This window comes from Branchiostoma lanceolatum, chromosome 1 (genome assembly GCF_035083965.1).
Source record: "Branchiostoma lanceolatum isolate klBraLanc5 chromosome 1, klBraLanc5.hap2, whole genome shotgun sequence".
In the NCBI taxonomy this organism is placed as follows: Eukaryota; Metazoa; Chordata; class Leptocardii; order Amphioxiformes; family Branchiostomatidae; genus Branchiostoma; species Branchiostoma lanceolatum.
The window spans coordinates 42318616-42341696 of NC_089722.1; the positions used below are offsets into that span (position 1 = coordinate 42318616).

The window sequence follows — 23081 nt, forward strand, 5'->3', positions numbered from 1 at the left end:
ATAGGTACTCATTTGCACCTGAGTCGAGCGAGGAAAAAAGTGTTAAGTTCTCATTCATGAGTTTTTTTCGCCCCATAGGCTTACATGTTATAAAACGTGTTTTACATGGGCGCGTTCGTAATAAAGATATAGAAAATGTGCCAATGTTTTTCATTCCATGTTGAGACCATTTACCCTAGATTATGTAAAACAAAATTGACAACATTTTCACTACATACAATCTCTTTTGATAGCAATTACAAACTTCACTTGGCTACACCCCCAAAAAGGCATTGTAAGCGCATGACCGAATCACACACACTGCCCGGGCTGTGTACTTCCGACCTCGCGCGGGGCTGCCGAACTTTACCTGCTTATTTCTTCAGTTACAAACAAGCTTTCATCAGTTTGACCCTTGATATCAGCTGGGCTGGCTAAAAGGAATTTTTACACCGATATAGACACACGTACTTGTAGCCGTTCATTTTTTGGGGTACGGACTCCTTTAGTACCCACTCGGAGTAATACTGGAATGAGACCTTAAGCGTCTTTTCCAAGGGCACAACATTGGGCCCTGCTAGGGATTCAAACTCAAAACGTTTAGATTCTACGTCAGCAACTCTAACTACAAAACCACCTGGTCACCTGTTCGACCATCTCGCACATGGCTATGGAGAAAGCGACATGACCATGCTGAAGGAAGGGTTTATCTATTCATCTCTGTAAGTCATGGTAGCATGGCGCTGAAGTGCGTTTCACATTACATTATTTGCGTTTTAAAAGCATTAACATTCATAACAACGATACTACTTGGCACTATTCATAAAGATGTTGGCGTGAAAAGACATGCCATTATCATTACCTAGTGTCAATGAACTTTTGACGGCCAACTTAGCAGGACAAATAAAACTTTGAAGCTATGAAAAGCTATGCTAGAACATGGTTCTATAGTGTTATATGAGGTATGACTGAACATGGACAAAAGACGGCCAAAACAAGTCGGGCCTAACCTCTGCTTGGAGAGTGAGAAAAGAGTATTAAATCAGGCGTAAAGCACCGAGAAAGAGCCGCGAGGGATCATAACAGTGAGTACCAAGGTCACATACTAGTGGGCCCATCCTTCAACCTTGACCTTCGTCTTCCCGAAATCTTAGTAACCAACACTGGCAACAAACCAAATATCATCTTAATCCATCCAGACGTTATTTTAGTTATTCTGACTACAAAAATCCGGAAACACAAACAAACAAACACACAGACACACCCAAACAATATCTCCATTTTTCATGGAGATAATAACAAAGTAGCTGGCGTAACATGGGTAACGTCATGAGATGTCCAAGCAGATGTGAGACTCCGGCCCTTCCTCAGGTCAGTGTTTTGTGCCTGTTTTTAATAATGATAATAGTCTTTATTGCATATTCCTGCCCAGATGGGCTAAATGCACAAATGACCACACATGGTCTATAAGAAGCATAATGCAAAACATGAATTAATAAGCTGCTATATTCTAACATTAAAAACTAAAAGACGAACTGTGGACTATTGCTAAACTAATGTTGATCACCTAGTAGTTTCTTCTCTCTTTTTGAAACATTTGGAAAGCCGAAAACGCCGACCGTACCCATGGACGATGGGGTCAACCGCTGGCAAGGAACATAAAATTGTTGATCTGACATGTCAGTGATGAAAACGTTGTAGAAACATTTTCTAACACGTTCTCATTTCTGCTCCAAGAGAAAAAGAGATAACTAATAAAACTAGGTTCCCTTATGTTGACTCCCTGCATGATATCCATATATACATGGCATGAAATTGGACATAGAACAACAAGGCACATTTTAGAATCTTACAGAAAATCTTACATCGAATGAAATTGTACCCAAGGGGATTCATCGTTATGTGTCGTTACTTGGTTAGATTAAGGTTATGCGAAGGCTTGGCTTTTTTTTCAAATCATACATCTTACGGTAAGGCTACTTACCGTACAGTGGTAGGCCTGTCCGTTCTTCACGCAGCCGATGACGATGTCCGATCCCGGCATCCCCCCGTTCGGGGACAAACCCAGGCCAAGCCACCCTCGGGTTTTCACCCCGACCTCGATCTGCTCGTCATCAAACGTCCATGACAGGAGAAAGTCTCCATTCTCGTCCAAAACCTCGTGATGGGGCAGGCCTGAAGCTGCCGCGCCCGAACCGCAGAGTACAGCACGCAGGATGACTACAACTATACCGATCATCTTGTTATGCAATTTCGGTGACTGTTAAGCAGGACTAGTAATACAAACCGCCGCGCCTTGTCCTGGTCCCACGCGAAATCTGACTCCAGGTGCACTACGCGCCTACTTCGGTCTAAAATAAATCGTTAAAAAAGGCTCAAGTTTACAATCGCCAAATTTAGTACACTTGATCATCAATTTATTGGCTAAATCTGAAGTAAATTACTGTTTCTATACAAGTTACAAGTGTTGAGTTAGAGCGTGATGAACAGGCCGATACCCAATGATGGTCAATGTACGTCATGTTGGACATACTGGCTGGTTTATTTATTTCGATTTACCACATTTGTGGAAGGTTCGACATAACAGGTGACTATCACCTTTTCAAGATGTCAACCCAGACCAGACTGTAAGGGTTTGGACCATCGCACTCCGGGGCATGCCCCTACTCTTTTTCGAAAGGTGTGGTGGGTTCTTTTACGTGCGCGGGGTGTGGCTCTCCCCAAACACGGGACCTCCATTTCACGTCCTATCCTAGGGACGTCCCTAACCCTAGATGAGTTAGGTACTCATTTACACCTGAGGGAAGTGAGGAAAGTCGCGTTAAGTGCCTTTCCCAGGGGCACAACGTCGGGACGCAAGTTCGGACATGTCTCTGGGCATTAGCCCATTGTTTGAGAGCCGCGCGCTCTACCACTTGCGTCACACGACGCCACACGCGTGTTTCACGACAGGTATGGTGTTTGGTTGTTTATTTCTAGGCTAACGCGTGTGTCGTAGTAAGCAGCTGGTCAGGATGTAAACTTTTTGTTCTTCTTGACCCTGTTGCAGTCCTTCACCGTCAAGACGCCAGAGGGCGCTCCTTCTCCAAGCACCGACGGCGTCTTTCGTTCCAGCTCTGTGCGATACCCCGTTAGTTAATGCAGAATCGTCAGGGCCAGGAACCACTTTATGACTGAAAGATCCATAAAATGCCTCTTACTTATCTATCTATAATGATGACCCATTTTTCGTCTGACCTTATTTGATTAAGTTAAAATTGATATCATGAAGTTATCTCTCGTAGTTAAGGGGAAAACCTTCGATACACCTCGAAGGTTTCTGGTTTCCTCTGCATGTTTATTTTCTATTTTTTTATTTATTTATGTTCATTTACCGTTCATTTATGTTCAATGTGCTTCTCCACGTGCGAATAAACAATAAACAACAAGCTATCTGCCACCAACAAATCAAGACCATAGCGCGTCCAGGTCAAACGATACAAAAACGGAAGCTCTGCTGCCGTACCGAAGTCACTTACCAGGGGGCCCATCATCAACCTTAAATTTCGTCTTCCCAACACCTGCCCACATACCAAATATCATCGTAATCCATCCAGAGTTTCTTGAGTAATCCTGACTACAATCGTCCGGAAACACAAACACACACACACACACACACACACACACACACACACACACACACACACACACACACACACACACACACACACACACAAACACGCACACAAACACACACACCAAAAACAATATCTCCATTTTTCATGGAGCTAATAAACAACCCAGTACTCCGCAGCCAGCTGAGCCCGCCGCGATTGACCAGGGTGGTCAAACCACATTGTCGACAATGTGGTACACGAGACATGCCAGGGCTCAATTAGCTTCTAGAACTCTCCAAGCAGCCTCTGGGCTTCTGTGACAAAAATGGAAGCAAACGACGTAGTTACCCTCAAAACTGTCCAAAAAGCTGCCGATACGTTATCTGGACATGTCATTATGACTCCGGTAAAAACTGACGAGACTCTGGATCTGCTGTCGGGAAGAAGGCTCTACTTTAAGTGCGAGAATTTCCAGAAATCGGGTTCTTTTAAGGTAAGTCAAGGTATTTGCATGCTCCAACCATTTCATAACCAGTACATGACTTTGAGAGTTTGAGTATAATTCACCCACGATAAGACATTTTCTAATATTTTTCCCACTGCATTATCGGCTAAAGTGTGTTCCTGCGTAACAAACCCATGACTGATATAATAATAGTTTTTGTCTCATGTTCCTGCCCAGATAGGCTAAATGCACAGATGACCACACATGGTCTATAAGAAGCAAAATACACAGCAAGAATTAATACAATTCTACATTCCAATCTTCAATCAAAAATCAAACAAACGGTGGACTATTGTTAAATTAATATTGATCACCTAGTAGTTTCTTCTCTATTTTTGAAACATTTTGGAACATGACTACATACCTTGTCTATTATATTTTCGTTCTTACATGACATCAGGTATATAAAAATGTCCTGCTTTGACATTTTTGTACATTTCTTGTCTAATTCTATTGTCTTAATCAGCGATTGGTGATCATCATGATATATGGAACAATCGAGTAAAAGATGTGTTTCATTTTCAACATATAAATGGTCGCAGAATTCGCATGTTCTATTCTTCAGAAGGGTATGGTTATGCCTACCAGATTCTATGTATAGGAATGTTTTATAAGTCCTTAATTTGTTGCCTTGGTTTTCTCTTCGTCCTTTTACATATAATTCTGAGTTGAATTTTTGGATGAAAATATCCTTCAATCTTTGGTTTAGTTCATTTAAATGAGAAGGTGTGTTTGAGTGACCATTCATGTACAGGTAGGCAAAACCAGACTCCTCTAACATTTTTCTTACACTAGATAACCAGCATTGTGTTTTTCGGCGTTCTAGTTCTTTTTGTGCCATGTAGGCTTCGTATTGAAGACTACATGTATGTACCTCGTTAACTAATCCAACAGAGTAACTGTAAATTCTGATTTGAGCCTCTATTAGCAACGGAAAACATCCCAGTTCCGCTCTACATGCAAAATTATTGCGTTCCTCTGAACTCCAACAAAGTCCAAGAACATATTTACAGAATTTCAAATGTACAGTTTCTATCGGAGATTTGTCATTCATATTACTATTGCACCAGACCTCAGATCCATACAATAATATCGGTACAATACATGTGTGAAATAGTTTACAATGTAGTGCTACAGAAGATCTAGTCTCTCCAAGAGTATTTCTGATGTTATGCATTGCTCTTAAGACCCTCTTTTGTAACTTTTTCGTGGCAGCGCTAAATGTACATCCTGCTGTAAACATAACTCCAAGGTAACAAATATACATGGTAAAAACATAGGGAAAAACATACATGCGTCAGTAAACTGTGTCTGACTTTGTTGTAACAATAGGGTACTGGTACTAAATACAATTGTTGGCTATATCTAAACTAGCTGGGTTTGACTTCTTTTTTGGAGGCAGTGGAAGACGAAAAGTCCCAACTTTTCTAGTATTTGTGGGTTCTGTGATTTCAAGAGAAAGGTAGCTTTTTGTTCATCCGTGAGTGTGTAAAAGTAGGGGTATTTCGTGGTTAGATATAGCCAACAACTGTATTTAGTACCAGTAGCCTATTGTTACAACAAAGTCAGACACAGTTTACTGACGCATGTTTTTACCATGTATTTGCAATTAGCCCACGGGCATGAACTTGCAATAAACTTCTTTTCAATATAATGGAACTATCTCTATCATTTTATTACACAGTGAAAAACTAAGGTTATTGAATTAAAGACCTCTTCTGTTAAATGCTATAATCTTGGTTTTAAGACAATTATTATTGTTTAAGGACAATTCAAACTCTACAACTGGATAAAGTTTTGAGACTTAATTCCGGACGTTAAATTAAAATCCGTTAAATCCGTTAAATCCGTTAAATCCGTCACTCTTCTTCAGCGTCACTAAAGTGAACTGGCAAAACGAAAACAATGCTAGCAATTCTTTACTGGGAAAACAGGTTGAACATTTCAAGGACACTTACTCGTTATTGTTACAGTTATTGTTTGTTTGTTTGTTTGTTTGTTTGTGTGTTTGTTTATTCAACCAGGGGAAATGTAATCTCCCCATAGTTCCGTGGAGCCTATAACGCTGTGTCCAGACTGGTCAGTTCGAATGGATCAACTGCACACCGACTCGAACTGGTCGCCGGCAGCACCGGTAACTTCGCATGCGGACTGGCCATGGCCGCTCAGCTCCACGGCGTCACTGCGCACATGGTCATGCCGGACAACTCCCCGGAGTGCAAGAAACAAATGGCGCTGTCGCACGGCGCAAGTCTGACACTGTGCGAGCCTGCTGCACAGGTAAATTTATCTGGTTTTATTATCAACATGAAAAATGGAGATAAAGTGTTGGGTTTGTCTGTGATTGTGTGTGTGTGTGTGTATATATGTGTGTGTCTGTGTGTGTGTGTATGTGTGTGTGTGTGTGTCTGTGTGTGTGTCTGTGTGTGTGCCTGCGTCTGTTTGTGTTTGCGGATTAATGTAGGCAACATAACTCAAGAACCTCTACATGGATTACGATGATATTTGGTTTGTGGGTAGTTGTTGAAAAGACGCAGGTTTTTTTTTCAAATTCACACCCTCGTATCAGTTTTTTTTGTCCCCGGAGGAGGTCATCCGTATAATGAAATCAACATGGCCTTATGCCTTTTCTTTAGTAGCACTAAGTAGTTGTCTCCTTGTATGATACAACCTTTAAAGCAAGTGTACGAAACGTGCATCAATTGCATCCATGCACACAGCCATTGTGATTCTTGTCATTCATTTTTACAATTTATGAAGGTATTAACCACAACGTTAAAAGGTCACGACCAGTTAGCCCGGTCAGTTGGAGGTACTTGAACCCCCACTGTTACACTACTCCCCCTTTTCTTTTCAAGACTCGTCCCGAGTCTCCAAGTACGATATTTCCTGTGTTATCTGATCGTTACTCACAGGGCCGGTGTGGGAACCAGTGAAACAAATCAAAGGAGCGAGTAGAAACAGAAGTGACCCCAACCGAGATTCGAACTCACGCCGAAACCGGCAGCCCAGATCACAGGCACGCACGCCTACTACGCTAAAAGGTCGCGACCAGTTAGCCTGGTCAGTTGGAGGCGCTTGAACCCCCACTGTTACAATTGGCTTTCAAACACGCCCCTTTCTCCAGGACATCGCGCGAACTGTGAATCAGGTGCGGGACGCGACAGGAGCGGTCTTCATATCCGGGGCCGAACGTCCCGACGTCATATCCGGGCACGGGACTATGGGACTGGAACTTCTTCGACAGGTGGAAGCTTTGAGTGTTGGCATCGTAACAAAATCTTAATGAGGACCGTTATTGTACACATACACCCACTGGCTTAAGTACAGGTCACAACAAAAGAACAGTTAACGGATACATCTATATAAGCATTGTCAAATTACAACCAGAATTATAATCTACATGGATTCGACTTCTCCCGGCTTCTTCGTTGTGGTAGAAATGCAAAAGTAGATGTGGTTTATGATCACTGTGTTGTCTAAACTCAGATTCAATAGATTTGTCCATATTGCTTAGGTGTGTGAAGTAGGGGAACATACATTAAGCAATTACATTGTAAAGAGTAGATTCGTTTTGCCAACCCTTCTGTAGTCATAAACCGTTGACGTATTGCCTGCATGAAGTATAGTTAATATGTATATATTGATTTCTGTGAATGTTTGTTTCGAGAAGGGTTTGGCGTAGTTGCTGTTCTTGAACTATGATGATATTTGATATGACTGTTGGTCTTACGGGCATAAACCTTTAGCACACTGAAGTAGCCGTTTCGCACCCCATTCTCTATTGGTTACAGGGTTAGGCAGCAGGGAGAAGGTTAAACTATGTTTCATGTTGCGTTCTAAGGTACTGTGGGAGACGTAAATAATATGCAGTAGCAGTATTGCGCGTTCTATGTACAGGAAGTCGTGTGAAAGCTAAGGTTATCAAATGTGTGCATTAAACCTCCTGCTATATCAATGTAGGAAAACTAAATTTGCAAGTCTATTTGAACTGTAAAATAGCTTGATATGGTTGGTTTTACCATATGGACTAACCAATAAGATATAAACCAATACCAAGCACTCCAAATATGTCACGAAGGTATGAGATTTTCATAATTACGTTTTCCCCACTTTGTAGGTACCTGCCATGGATGCGGTCGTGATGCCAGTTGGCACAGGTGGAATGTTGACCGGTGTGTCCGTGGCAATCAAGGTATCTTTCTATATTTAAGACCCAAAGAGCAACATATGTTTAACAGAAGTATTATCAAGACTTTGTTTTGAGTAATGAGCTGTAAAGAAAAATAACTGAAATTGGGGGTTGGGGATTCAAGCATCTGGGCCAGGAACCAGGGAGGCTTTGGGCAATTTTGGATGAAGAACTAGGGAGGGTTGAGCAATTTTTGACCCGCAACTAGGGTCAGTTCAGCAATTTTGGACCGGGAATTGAACTAGGGAGGGTTTGGGCATAATCTGGAGTGGAACTATGGAAGGGACAAACCCTGATTTTGGAGGTATTTTCATCCCCTCTTCACAAATATGAGCAGCCCAATTATGCAGTCTGGATGCTCATTGGTTTGTTCTAATCACCTGGAACATGCTGCAAACTATGTGCAATCTCGTCCGGCCTGTCTACGGCAACACCATGGCTCTCAACTGCAAATATCTCACACCCTCCTTCAGCAGGGCTGCATCCTCACTCGGCAAACCCTCCCAGCTTCAGCCCTGCTCTTTCGGACCGAGGTTCTAGGTATTGGTGACGTCAATGAAAGTTGCTCATAAATAATCAAAGAGCTAGCCTCATTTGGCACAAACAGCCGTTATTTTGTACTGAATCCAAAGTAGCGATGTAAGACGTAACCTGATTGGCTGATGGCTTCCTAGATACCTTTGCAGATTTCCAAAAGACGAGCTTGTTGTAATCCTCTGATTGGAGTAAAGCTGTTTACTGGTGACGTCACCGATACTCAGAACCTCGGTACAAAAGAGCAGGGCTGATGTCGGGAGGGGGTGCAGCCCTGCTGAAGGAGGGTGATATCTTGACACATCCTGCTATTCTGCAATATTCCCATGACTGTAAACGCACACCAAGACAAACATACAAACTGATGACAAGTATACACCTAGGTTTTCACGTGGAACACAAGATAACCTCTGAAATTTAGTTCCCCATTATTAACCCCTGATGTTTTACAATTTGTCTCATAGTCCATCTGTCCAGAGATCCGCGTTTACGGAGCCGAACCAGAGGTCTCAAATTGTGCTGCCATGTCTCTCAAGAGGGGTGAGCGGTACGCCTTTCCACGGTTCCCGCAGAGCGTAGCTGACGGACTCAATGGAAACATCGGTAAACTTCCGTGGACGTACATCCAAAGAAATGTTGACGAAATCTTCACTGTTTCAGAGGACGAAATAAAGGTACAGAATTGTACAATGCATTGTAAAGGTCTGCTTGTACAACATCAACATTTATAATACAATGCTACTAGAACTTTCAACACTAAGGTATACACGGATCAAATGTTCAACGATCACTGTTGCCTTCTCCATGAACTTCCTTGCACGTGTGATTAAATGGTAGATGCAATGGTAACGTTTTTAGAATTTGAACACTTCAAGTACCGGGCAACTCTGACTTGTCTTTTCAAGAACTTGAAAAAAACACAGGGCAAATTTTGCTCAGAAGATTCCAGGAGTAAGCAATTATGCTGACTATGATGATGATGATGATGATGATGATGATGATGATTTGCTGGTCCCCTCCCTTAAATCTCAATTTTAGTATACTTTTGATTTGCCCAGATTGTTTTAGAACGACATAGCGATGATCCGTTAAACATTTAACATGTAAGGTTTGCTTGCGATATGTGTGATTGTTTGTCATTTTGATACTATGTAATGCAACGATTTTAATCTAATGTATCTATCAACAGGTGTCGTGTTGACTGTCATGTTAACATGCAAATGTCACATGCAAGTTGACTGTAATTAACCTGAATCTGTACTGGGCAAATCTGTCTTGTCTTCTAAAGAACTTTTTAAAAAACTCAGGGGAAATTTTGCTCTGAAAATTCCAGTCCTCTTTTACGGAGAAGCATGTGCATTTTAAAACTCTGGCCAAATTTGTGACCTTTGCCACGTTTTGACCTGTCTTTGACCCGTAAATTACTTTTTAGTCTTCTTTTTAAGTTTAAAAGAGCTGATTGACTAAATGTGTGATTGAGAACACAATTTTTTTGTATGCTTCAATTCTTTAATTCAGGAGTAAGAAATAATGATGACTATGATGATGATGATGATGATGATGATGATGATGATGATGATGATGATGATGATGATGATGATGATGATGATGATGATGATGATGATGATGATGATGATGATGATGATGATGATGATGATGATCTGAATCTGTACTGTTTCTCCCAGAATGCCATGCGGCTGGTGTGGGAGCGGATGCAGCTGATGATAGAGCCGTCGGGCGCGGTGGGCGTGGCCGCCGTGTTGAGTGACAGCTTCAAGGAACGAGCGGGAGGCTGCAAAAACGTCGCCGTGATCCTGTCAGGAGGGAACGTGGATATCGATAAACTGTCTGAGATTCTCTGATTAGGAGAGGGTATTAATACAAACTTTGCAAAATACGCATTTCAAAATATGGAGATGTTCTATCTAAGTACATAAACCACGAAATTTTGGAAATCATTGGACCCTGTACAAAACCCTTCAAGTTTACACATGTTGTAATGGGAATAGTCCTTTTTTGCAATGGGGGTGATTTAGAAATAGTCTATACAAAATGTTATGGATCGTTTGCAAATGTCGCTCAAATGTAAATCATGTATGGATAGTTTCTATAGTAAGACACCACCACATGAACTGTTGTTTCCCTTTGTGTTTTGAAAAAAAGCTATAGCGACTCCATTGTCATTTGCTGTGATAGGATACAGAAGAATACATTGCCATCCTTTGCACTAAATATGTGTGAATAAACTGATGATATGCTTATCAATTTAATATGTTACATTTTGTATAACATGGGAGTGAGTGAATTTGACACAAAGTGTGTGTGTTTCCTTCAAGTGCCATCCTGGTAACCACTACAACCCCCTCCCCCCTCAGTGCCGCTCATTTTGTCCCCAAGGATTAATGGACTACTCCTTATTATTGCATGAAATACACCGACAAATCAGTTATGCAAATAAGCTGATTCTACTGTATCTGTGTGTAGAATAGATTTGGGGTTCAGAAATTCACTGTGATGTCTTCTAACCTCAAAGTACTAAATGCTTTAAGGCATTAAGTATGTTTGCTAGCATACCTTAATACTAGTTTAGTACATAGTTATGGTACAAACTTCAGGGGGTATTTACAGGGGGATAATATTGCCAAATGTGCACATTTTCATATTTCTAGGTTTGTATTTTAGCCAAATCTGCATGTTTGCGAAATTGTACCTCCCCCTATTCCGAAATCTGATGTCGTCGGTTGGCTTTTCTTCCTATAACGGTGATAGCTATAACAATTTTTCACCTCGGGAATTGTTTGCTAAAAGTCCTCTCAAAGGAAATACACACACACACACACACACGCACATACATACACACACACACACACACACACATACACACACACACACACAAGAAAACACACACACACAGGCGCTAAGAAACATCAAAAATTATAAACAATCCACCTAGGCAATCTTAGGTTATATTTTTCACAGTTGCACAAATACACACACGAACGCCGTGCAAAACACAACCTTCTCAGCAAAGGTAAATACTTATTTATCAAAGAGATTTGTTTCTGGTGGCTCAACGTTTGCCGCCTTAGTGTAAATGAGGTATCAGACAACTTGGGTTCTGAAGCGCATTGGGCACCGCCACTGGCGGTTTAGATAATTGAATGGCTAAAAACAAGCGGTTGGTCTCCATGTGGGCGTTTTACTTTCACTGCTTCACACCTTTGCAAAAATAACGATATGTCTGCAAAGAGTATTAGAGCGCTCCAATAAACAGACAGAGGACACTGCGTTCTGTGGCGTTGAGGTCAGGCCATGTTGATTTTGCTTACATGAATGACAGCCTTCAGGGACCCCTAAAACTGATACGAGCGTGCGAAAAGAAAAACAAAACGTTGGCAAAAATGAGTTGCCTTCATTGTCTACGCAGCCAGAAAGGGTGTGCGAAACTAAACAAACAGAGTATGGTATACCGAAATATATGTTCTTCAGATTTTGAGGGTAAAAAATGTTTATTTGCAGAATTCTTGTAAGAATCGTGACAACTTTCAGTTCAGGCAGATTGCCATTATCTGTCTGACATAATTTCACTCACTCAATCACTCACACCTAATTGATATAATTGCTGCCCCAAGCTACATGTCAATCCTCAATATACGGCAGTACAGTCTGTTGCAAAAGTTTGACTTTAAATCAAAGGAGACCCACTTCAAGTCATACTTCATAGCTGATGGAACCTTTGTTACTAAAAGACATCGACTTTTGCATTTACTGTACCTATCTAAGACCTGTACATCGGTCTGTGCACTGATTAAGAAATGAATGGTTACATATGCGGCAGGGCAAGGACGGGTCACGACACGCCCACAACACAAAGGCTGTAGTCGACACGAGTAGACAACTACTGCAGATCAAAGCCCTTCACCTTTGATTACTCTCCTTCATAATACCAGGGTGCCATCATGCACTTATGTCACTTAAGCTATAATATATTAATGCCACATTACTTCATTTCCAACACAAAGGCTGTAGTCGACACGAGTAGACAGCTACTGCAGATCAAAGTCCTTCACCTTTGATTACTCTCCTTCATAATACCAGGGTGCCATCATGCACTTATGTCCCTTAAGCTATAATATATCAATGCCGCATTACTTAATTTCTAGTCCCGAGAAGAGAAAGGCCCTGCATGTTAATGATAGTCCTGACCATGTCAGCCTGAGTATGAGACCCTTCACATCATTGGACGTTTATGCTAAAAGTGCCCAAATTCCACGGTCGTGAAAATCAGCTATCTACGGTCTTTGGAAACAGCTGTGCAAATTCATGGGCCTTAGAATGTGTTGAGTTAATTAAGAATAATATATATATATATATATATATATATATATATAATGTCACTCAAATGTAAATCGTGTATGGATAGTTTCTATAGTAAGACACCACCACATGAACTGTTGTTTACCTTTGTGTTTTGAAAAAGCTATAGCGACTCCATTGTTATTTGCTGTGATAGGATTAAGAATGATGCATCCTTTGCAGTCAATATGTCTGAATAAACTGATGATATGCTTACCAATTTAATATGCTACATTTTGTATAACTAGGAGTGAGTGAATTTGACACAAAGTGTGTGTGTTTCCTTCAAGTGCCATCCTGGTAACCACAACAACCCCTCCCCCCCTCAGTGCCGCTCATTTTGTCCCAAAAGGTTAATGGACTACTCCTTATTATTGTGTGAAATACACCGACAAATCAGTTATGCAAATAAGCGGATTCTACTGTATCTGTGTGTAGAATAGATTTAGGGTTCAGATATTCACTGTTATGTCTTCTAACCTCAAATCACTAAATGCTTTAAGGCATTAAGTATGTTTGCTAGCATACCTTAATATTAGTTTAGTACATAGTTATGGTACAAACTTCAGGGGGTATGTACAGGGGGATAATATTGCCAGAAAACACGCGCACAAACAGGCGCTAAGAAACATAAAAAAATGCAAACAATCCACCTAGGCAATCTCATGTTATATTGTTCACAGATACACAAATACACACACGAACGCCGTGCAAAACACAACCTTCCCAGCGAAGGTAAATACTTCTTTATCAAAGAGATTTGTTTCTGGTCCCTTAACGTTTGCCGCCTTAGTGGAATTAAGGTATCAGACAACCCGGGTTCTGAAGCGCATTGGGCACCGCCACTGGTGGTTTAGATATTTGAATAGCTGAAGATAAAGGGGTTGGTCTCCATGTGGGCGTTTTAGTTTCACTGCTTCACTGCTTCTCAAAATTAATGGCATGTCTGCAAAGAATATCAGAGCGCTCCATTAAATACACAGAGGATAATGCGTCTGGTTACACTTTTGCGATATAGTACCTCCCCCTATCTCTAAGTCTGATGTCGTTGGGTGGCTTTTCTTCCTATAACAAGTTTTCGCCTTAGGAATTGTTTGCTAAACGACAGATACACACACAGACACACACACACAGGCGCTATATATGAAACACAAAATAACAAACAAGTATGAAGATAATCCACCTAGGCATTCTTGATTTATATTGTTCACAGATACACAAATATACACACGAACGCTGTGCAAAACTCAACCTTCTCAGCGAAGGTAAATACTTATTTATTAAAGACATTTGTTTCTGGTCGCTTAACGTTGGCGCCCTAGTGGAAATGATGTATCAGACAACTCGTGTCAACGTTCTCACGCACATTGGGCACCGCCACTGGCGGGTAAGATGATTGAATAGCTGAAAACAATGGTCTCCATGTGGGCGTTTTAGTTTCACTGCTTCACTGCTTCTCAAAAATAACGACATGTCTGCAAAGAGTATTAGAGCGCTCCAATAACCACAGACAGAGGACACTGCGTCTGGTAACCCTATTTCTAAGTCTGATGTCGTTGGGTGACTTTTCTTCCAAAAAGTTTAACAAGTTTTCGTTTTTGGAATTGTTTGCTAAAAAGAGAGATACTCACACACACACACACACACACACACACACACACACACACACACACACACACACACACACACACATATATGCATATACACACAAAACACACACGCACAGGCACAAAGAAGTACACAAAAATTACAAACAAGTATAAAGATAATCCACCTAGGCATTCTCGAGTTATAGTGTTCACAGATACACAAATATACACACGAACGCCGTGCAAAACTCAACCATCTCAGCGAAGGTAAATACTTTGGTCTCCATGTGGGCGTTTTAGTTTTACGACTTCACTGCTTCGCAAATATAATGACATGTCTGCAAAAAGTATTAGGACGCTCCAATAAACGGACACTGCGTCTGGATGGACAGGTTCTTCTTCGTCGCAAGCAAGGAGTTTTTCACTTTCTCGCACGCGATCTAAAAACTATGTGGTTAGATTGTTGGTAGATCCTGCCCGTCTGACTTTGTAGCTGTTGAGATCAAAGTTGCAGAGATCCAAAACGCTCGTGTAATCAATAGAAGACACATCGTCTATAGACAGACGGTTCTTCGTCGCAGACATGAAGGCCGCCACTTTTCGAGGCGTTTTTATAATTATCATACTTGCGGCTGTAGCCAATCTACTAGTGAAAGAATACCGCCGGCTGTACGGGGATGTTGCCGCGAGACCACCGTGCGCGCGTCCCCAGCCGGCCGGGCTGGACATCACGGGTGGCCCGTACACGTACGGGGCGGTCGCCGCCGACGCTCTGGAATGTTCTGCAATCGGCAGGTACGTTTAAATTACCTCTATCAATGGTACGCCAAGAAAACAGTTACTCAAACAAGTGGATATGATTTTAGAAATGGTCAGACGTTTCAAGTAGCATCCACTACTTTTCGTCAGTGACTGTGAGCAAGATTAGTCGAACAGCAGGTTTATAACCAAGAACTAAGAATTGATATTCAAATAAACTTTTTGGTAGTCCAATAGAAAACGAATCAGATAACCCAGGACAAGGTTGAAGTAAAGGGGACAATAGCCTCTATTGTTTTGATATAGGCGCTAAAGTCCAGGGACATCTGAAAAACAGGCCGCAGGCCTGAGTTGTGATTTTCCCTGGTAAGATAAACTAAAATGAAAAATGAAATGGTTCGCGGTCAAGGATATCAGTGGATTCGAGATTGAAAGAGTGCCCCTGACTGTGTTTTAGGTGGTGGAAAATGGATAAGGAGTAGCGGTTAGGGCAATGTTCTTTGTACCTTGCATTAAGTGATCGGCTGGTCTCTCGTATAGGTGTTGTTGCAGTTGGGTTCTTCACATTTTAGTCTGTAGATGACATCGGCCTTGCTGCCTTTGCGGGGTCGGTCTTTAGGATGTACCAGTCTTTGTCTGAGAGTTGATTGAGGTTTGAAGTTAGTTGCAATGTTGAAGTTTTGGAAGATCCGTCGGTGCCTTTCGGACACTCCTTGTACGTATGGAATAGTGATGTTGGCCTTGTTTCTGTTGGCCATTGGTTTGCACTTCAGCGTTTTCTTGGACTTGTTCAGACGGTTTGAGGGCTTTGTCGAAAGTCCAGTTTTGGTAGCCACACTTGGTCAGGGCACCTCGGAGGTGTCTATGTTCGTCTGTTTTGGCCTTGTCTGAGGTGATGATGTTGTCTGCTCGAAGAAAGAGACTTTTCTTATAACTGCCAGTTTGTGTTCCAAAGGGTGGTGAGAGTCAAAGGCCAGATACTGATCAGTATTAGTTGGCTTCCTGTTTACTTCGAACCGAAGGTGGCCATCCTTCTCTATGATGGCTTTGGTGTCTAGGAAAGGGAGCATGTTATCTCGACTCGACTCCTGTGTGAACTTGATGTTGTCATCTATCTGGTTGATGTGGTCAAAGAAGTCATCAGCTACTCTCTTCTTTCGTCTGCACCAAGTGTCATCTACAAAGCGGAACCAGTTGGCCGGGGAGTGTCCTTGAAAGTACTGAGGGCTTCGTTCTCAAATTTCTCCATGTACAGGTTTACCACGATGGGCGAAGCTGGTGAACCCATAGCACTGCCGTGCAGTTGCTGGAAGAACTGTCCTTTGTAAGTGAAGGAAGTGCACCACAGGCAAAGGTCTAGCAGCTTACATATTTGGTCAACAGATTCTGTCTGCCAGTGTGTTGTCAGCTTCTAATGCTTCCCTGACTACTGACACCGCTTCTTCGGGGGGGGGGGGGGTGCAAGTGAAAAGAAAACACACATCATACGAAGTGATGATTTCATCTTCGTTTTTATCTGGATGTCTTTGATTTTGTTTACAAAATCTGCACTGTTCTGCACATGGTGTTGATTCTTATTGGACTATCTAAAATTTGTATTCTCTCTGTTTGCATATCAATTCATAGCTCGTTATTATAAACCCGCTGTTCGACTGACTAATCTTGCTCACAATCATCAGGTGGATGCTACCTGAAGCGTCTGACCGTTTCCAAAATCATATCCAGTTATTTGAGTAACTGCTTTCTTGGAGTAATGTCCTTTAATATTACATCGATATCTAGACTTTGTCGCATTATGATTCATGTAGCATTATGATTATTGTTTGATGACTCAAATCTGAGATTTTCAAATGGAATACAATCACAAATACAGTTACATGTTTACAACTGTCTAACTAGTACTAGTAATTTACACTGCACGAAATGGCCTCGTATCCCGGCGTATACGTACAGGGATTCCTCCGGAAATATTCCATATCCCGGTGCGGATTTAGCGTATCCGCACCGGGATATGGAATATTTCCGGAGGAATCCCTGTACGTATACGCCGGGATACGAGGCCATTTCGTGCAGTGTTACGTTAATGATAGTTGCTTCATTAACGTAAGTATTGAGAGAATCCTGTCTGTAGTAACCACCTGTCCGCATAGACCATATCTTATCAGTCCTCTAAATGGTGTTATTGCGCAGTTTTGACAGTAGGTTGTTTTTCAGGGACATTTTGAAGAAGGGCGGTTCGGCTGTGGACAGCGCCATTGCCACTTTAGCATGTGTGGAGCTGATTCACGGACACAGCGTGGGGCTCGGCGGGGGTTTGATCATGACAGTATACAATAAAGAGACAGGCACGGCCCAGGTCATCAACGCCCGGGAAACAGCCCCTTCCGGAGCCTCCACTGACATGTATGGGACGAACACCTCCACGGCTCAGTTCGGTGAGTCAGGGAAATGATTTAGATCTTATATCATTCAGCAACCTATTTTCTGAGACACCAATTCTTGAAAAACTAGTTTTTTTCTGCCCGAGGCAATGTGCTGCCGGTCGGATAAGTCGAATCAGTGATTTCGGTCTCATTGGCTTCAGCGTCGTGTTATCTGCGCCACCCATTCTTGAAGAACTATTTTTGTTGTCCGCTTGAGGTTACTCTGTTCTTCATACCAGACTACGTACGCTTGTTGTGGGAGGGGGGAGGGAGAATTTTTTTCCAGGGGAGTCTGGCCACCACAGGGTTACTTTTGCCTGCGCAGTGAGGGTGAAAATGATAATGGATACAGTCAAACCTGTTGCAAGCAACCACTCAGGGGACTGGGTAAAAGTGGTTACTGAGGAGAGCTGGTTGCTCTCGACAAGTTGGCTGGTTGATAAAAAAAAGTCATACATTGGAACGAAATACACCTTTAGTTAGTTCCCAGGAAACACATCTACAAGAGATGCACAAACGTTTTTAATCCCCATGCTGTTATGTAAACACATTTCATTGAAGCATTGTTTGACCATCAGAACTGTGTTTATCTAACAATCGAACATGTTTTTTTGTAGTTATCTGCTCCTAGAAGAGCCAAAACAGGTGCATTCAGTTTCTATATTATATATGTCAAAATTCTAACTAGCTCAATTTGTACTTTGTGCAGTATTTGTGTGCTGGTTTTAACTGATGACACAAAAAAGGTGCATTAGCAGATTTTGACTGTAATTCAACTGCTGCCTATCTTTAGAATGTTGTAACTGGTATTAATGTGAGGAATACAGTGAATATCAGAATTGTTTCTGATTCTGGTGTTAAAATTTAATTTAATTGATGATAGTGCCAGAGCTTGCAGAAATCCTTATTTTGAAGAGGTTGCTGCTGGCTAGGATGCTGCTGTCAATCAATTTTGGTTGTTCAGGGGAGGGTGAAGGCCCATTAAGGACTGCAAAAAAGTGGTTGCTGGTCGGGGAAGACTTTTGGTTGCTTGGGAGGGGGTCTTAACTATGTAAAAATGGACGGGACTGTTTCAATGTGTCCTCTGACGGCAGGCTATCTGTGCAACAGTCAGCATAGGGTTCTCCTCGCTGCCCCAACACTTTCATTTACCCATCCAACAGTCAAAATAAATCTACTCTTATCTGTAGCTGTGAACGTAACATTCCTCCACACACTGTTTCATCCACGATGCGGACGACACCACCGCGAACGGGTTTGGCGCTGAGCTGAGTATTTAACACTAGCAGGGAAATTTGGGCACTTTTCTTTCTACAACCCACTCGCATAAGCAGGCCTGGTGCTCGCTCCATGAGATTGCAATTATAATGAGTTGGGTATTATAGGAAAGGACATTACACAAGCTTTCCACCGATATATAATGTATTGAAATTGATAAAGAAACAACGGAAATATGATCAACCAAAGTAAAGATTCCAAACTTTTTTGTGCCTAGTGTATATAAACTATGTGGAGATACGAATGCACAAGCACAGAAATAGACAAATACACGGAACTCAAAACCAGAAATAACGATTCACACGCATACTTGTGTTTTGCAGGAGGGTTGGCTGTGGCCGTGCCAGGCCAGGTCCGCGGGTACTGGGAGGCCCACCAGAGGTACGGGAAGCTGCCGTGGAGAGACCTGTTCCAACCGGCTATACGGATGGCCGAGGAGGGGTTCTGTATCGGCAGACCGTTGGAGAATGCCATCAGCAAGAACCCGAAATTCATAAACGATCCGAAGAATCACCTGTGGTGAGTTATCGTCAGCATCATCCTCTTTCATTGATAACGTGTTTCGGGGACGTTTCTTTACTAGTATTCAGGGCACATGTATGTTGTGTTTTTTACAAACTCTCTGACATGACTTGACTTTGTCCAGGTGAGTACTACTTTAAACGGCAATGACGTTGCTGAAATTTAGTTCCAGGATTCTTTCTTGTCTATTTAATTACTCTGGCTGAATTTGGATATTCCTTACCTTGAGGGTCCAGCACCATCAATACACCCCCATCCCCCACAAAAAACACCTACTGCAAACGCTATAAGATAGTATGTATATGTGAACTAATATATTTCTTCTCTTATCTGGTAAATGATGACGTTCTGTGGCGTTGACGTCAGGACATGTTGATTTTTGGTAACATGGACCAAAAAACTGATGCGAAAATTTGCACAGATATGTTCCCTTCATAAGGAAATCTACGCGGTCAGGAAAGGTGAAACGAAATTAAACACACAGAATACCGAAAAACAGGTCATTCATTTTTGTCCGCGTACAAAGTCTGCATTTGTAAGAATCGTGACATCCCTTCAGTTCAGACGGATTACCATTATTTATCTGTTATTGCAAATTGACATAATTTCTGCACTACGTGGGAGTTATCTGGATCCAGTCTAGGTCACTGAAGACCTTTTCTTCACAAAGTTCTGCTCCAGGCTACATGCCAGTTCGCAATCTCACTCACTCTCACTCACTCCCAAAGCTTCGCAATCTACGGCAGTACAGTCTATTGTAAAAGTTTAACTGGGGCTTTTCTTTACTAGTATTCAGGGCACATGTATGTTGTGTTTTTTTTTATAAACTCTCTGGCATGACTTGATTTTGTCCAGGTGAGTACTACTTTAAATGGCAATGACTTTGCTGACATTTAGTTCTAGGATTGTTTCTTGTCTACTCTGGCTGAATTTGGATATATCTACGCGGCCAGGAAGGGTGAACGAAATCAAACAAACACACAGAGTATGGTATACCGAAAAACAGGTCATTCATTTTGGTCCGTGCAAAGTCTGCATTTGTAAGAATCGTGACAGCCTTTCAGTTCAGACAGATTACCATTATCTGTAATTGCAAATTGACATAATTGCTGCTTTATCTGGATCCAGTCTAGGTCACTGAAGACCTATTCTTCACTAAGTGTTGCTCCAGGCTACATGCCAGTTCGCAATCTCACTCACTCTCACTCACTCCCAAAGCTTCGCAATCTACGGCAGTACAATCTATTGTAAAAGTTTAACTGGGACGTTTCTTTACTAGCATTCAGGGCACATAAATATTGTATTTTTTAAAAACTCTCTGGCATTACTTGATTTTGTCCAGGTGAGTACTACTTTAAACGGCAATGACTTTGCTGACTTTTAGTTCTAGGATTGTTTCTTGTCTATTTACTCTGGCCCACCCCCCACACCTACTTCAAACGTTATAAGATAGCATGTATATGTGGACTAATCTATTTCTTCTCTTTACTGGTAAATGATGAAAGATTTACTGACGTTCTGTGGCGTTGAGGTCAGGACATGTTGATTTCTGATTCCATGGACCCAAAAACTGATGCGAGCGGGCGAAAATTTGCACAAATATGTTGCCTTCATTAAGCCGGCGTCACAATTCATGCGAGCGTCGGCCGCCGTAGATCGCCCGAAGCTCGCAGAATGTCAAAATCGCCCGAGCGTCGACCGTATTTTGGAAAAAGCCGGGCTTCGACTCCTGCATTCTAACGCACTAGACGTGTTTGAACGTAAACAAATACTGATCTTACCCCCTGCAGCTGGGAATCGCTGGTCTAGTAGGGGAAAATCCCCTCCCAAATGATGCAATTCTTTACCACAACAAAGGTCAAAGGTCACAATTTCTTTCTGGATTCGAAAAGTAAACACATTTCTGTTCTCCCTGCCTGAATACTGGCCAAAATTGACCAAAGATTTCACCAGGAAAAAATTCTCAAAAATAATAACAAGAAAAATAACTGGGCTTTGTGCGCATGTCCATTAACCGGTCCCTTCCCTATACAATCAAATCAACATGGCCTTACTTTTCTTAAAAATACAGATATGGTGCATCTTCCACTAAACATGCACTTAATATGCTCTCAAAAAATACAAATATGGTGCATCTTCCACTAAACATGCACTTAATATGCTCTCAAAAAATACAGATATGGTGCATCTTCCACTAAACATGCACGTATCATGTCTTCACCTGTTGCCCCACAGTGACGTGTTGTGTGACGAGAATAACAACGTCTTGGGTGCGAACATGATCATGAAGCGGCCACAGCTTGCAGCGACGCTCCGTGCGGTTGCTGATGGAGGTGCAGACGCCTTCTACACAGGCAAGATCGCCAGGAATCTAGTGAAGGACATTCAGGACGCAGGTAGTTTCCTTGCTAATCCCACTATATTAAATCATGAGTAATCTGATGACTAACGTCATCCTAATCCCATCATGATAAAGCCGAGACTCAATTTCTATCATAGAGAGACAAAACTAAAAGACAAGGTCAACAAGGTCTTCTTCGTCGGTCAATCAATATGTAAAGGCGAAAAGCTGTTAGAACATTTGACCTTGATATCTGAGCGTGTAAAGATTTTTCTTGCCAAGAGAAGATTGTCGTCACGTTAGCTTGAAAGTACAAACAGACTAGCAGTCTGCGATTCTACATGAATTTGTTTAAGGTCTACCTTACCCTAGGCCTTAGATCCCCCCGCAACGTAAGGCACTAGAACTTTATGATGAGATCCATTTCTTTGCCGCTTCTCGCATGCGTTGCCATACCTTGTCTGCAATGTTTCATGCGTTTGAAATAGCACAGGGATAAAGCTGCTTACATTTGATTCTGTATTTTTACCAGGTGGCATCATCACAGAGCAAGACCTCCGTGACTACCTGGTGGACATATCGGAACCTCTGAAGATTTCTCTGGAGGGTGGACTGACCCTGCTGTCCCCACAACCGCCGGGAGGGGGCGCAGTGCTGAGTCTCATGCTAAACATCTTGGACGGTGAGAAACAATAATAGCAGTATTGATAATAATAACAATTGTTTTAATAGTATCTGTATCTGTATCTATATAGCCGGTATAACCGCCATTAGACGTAACACACCAGCTTCGCAGACACGCGGCGCAACAACAGCTGGTTATATTACACCGAACGGTCTGTTTCACCTAGTCTTTGCATATCTGACTGCAGCCGTTCTTTAAAGGTATTAAGTGAGGAAGCTCCTACGGTACTTGAAGACAACGAGTTTCATTCTACTATGGTTCTCGGAAAAAACGAATTTTTGAACACATCAATAGGACCATCAGAAGTATAGGACGAAGTATA

The 23081-nt window shown here is 42.0% G+C and overlaps 2 protein-coding genes across 2 annotated transcripts in view; both read left to right on the forward strand.

Annotated features, from left to right (window-relative positions):
• The first annotated feature begins 3898 nt into the window (after positions 1-3898).
• Positions 3899-11076, forward strand: LOC136423957 (serine racemase-like). The gene is made up of 6 exons (XM_066412361.1): positions 3899-4068; positions 6127-6360; positions 7208-7327; positions 8201-8275; positions 9271-9480; positions 10492-11076. Exons 1-6 carry the CDS (start codon positions 3901-3903, stop codon positions 10666-10668), a joined length of 984 nt encoding a protein of 327 aa, XP_066268458.1. The 5' UTR covers positions 3899-3900; the 3' UTR covers positions 10669-11076.
• A 6592-nt stretch (positions 11077-17668) lies between these two features.
• LOC136423925 (glutathione hydrolase 1 proenzyme-like) overlaps positions 17669-23081 on the forward strand; it is an 11689-nt gene continuing 6276 nt past the window's right edge. Inside the window, exons 1-4 of the mRNA XM_066412328.1 lie at positions 17669-17945; positions 19535-19730; positions 21969-22129; positions 22607-22756. Of these exons, the coding sequence (XP_066268425.1) occupies positions 17684-17945; positions 19535-19730; positions 21969-22129; positions 22607-22756 (769 nt within the window). The 5' untranslated portion in view covers positions 17669-17683. The remainder of the gene's footprint in view (positions 17946-19534; positions 19731-21968; positions 22130-22606; positions 22757-23081) is intronic.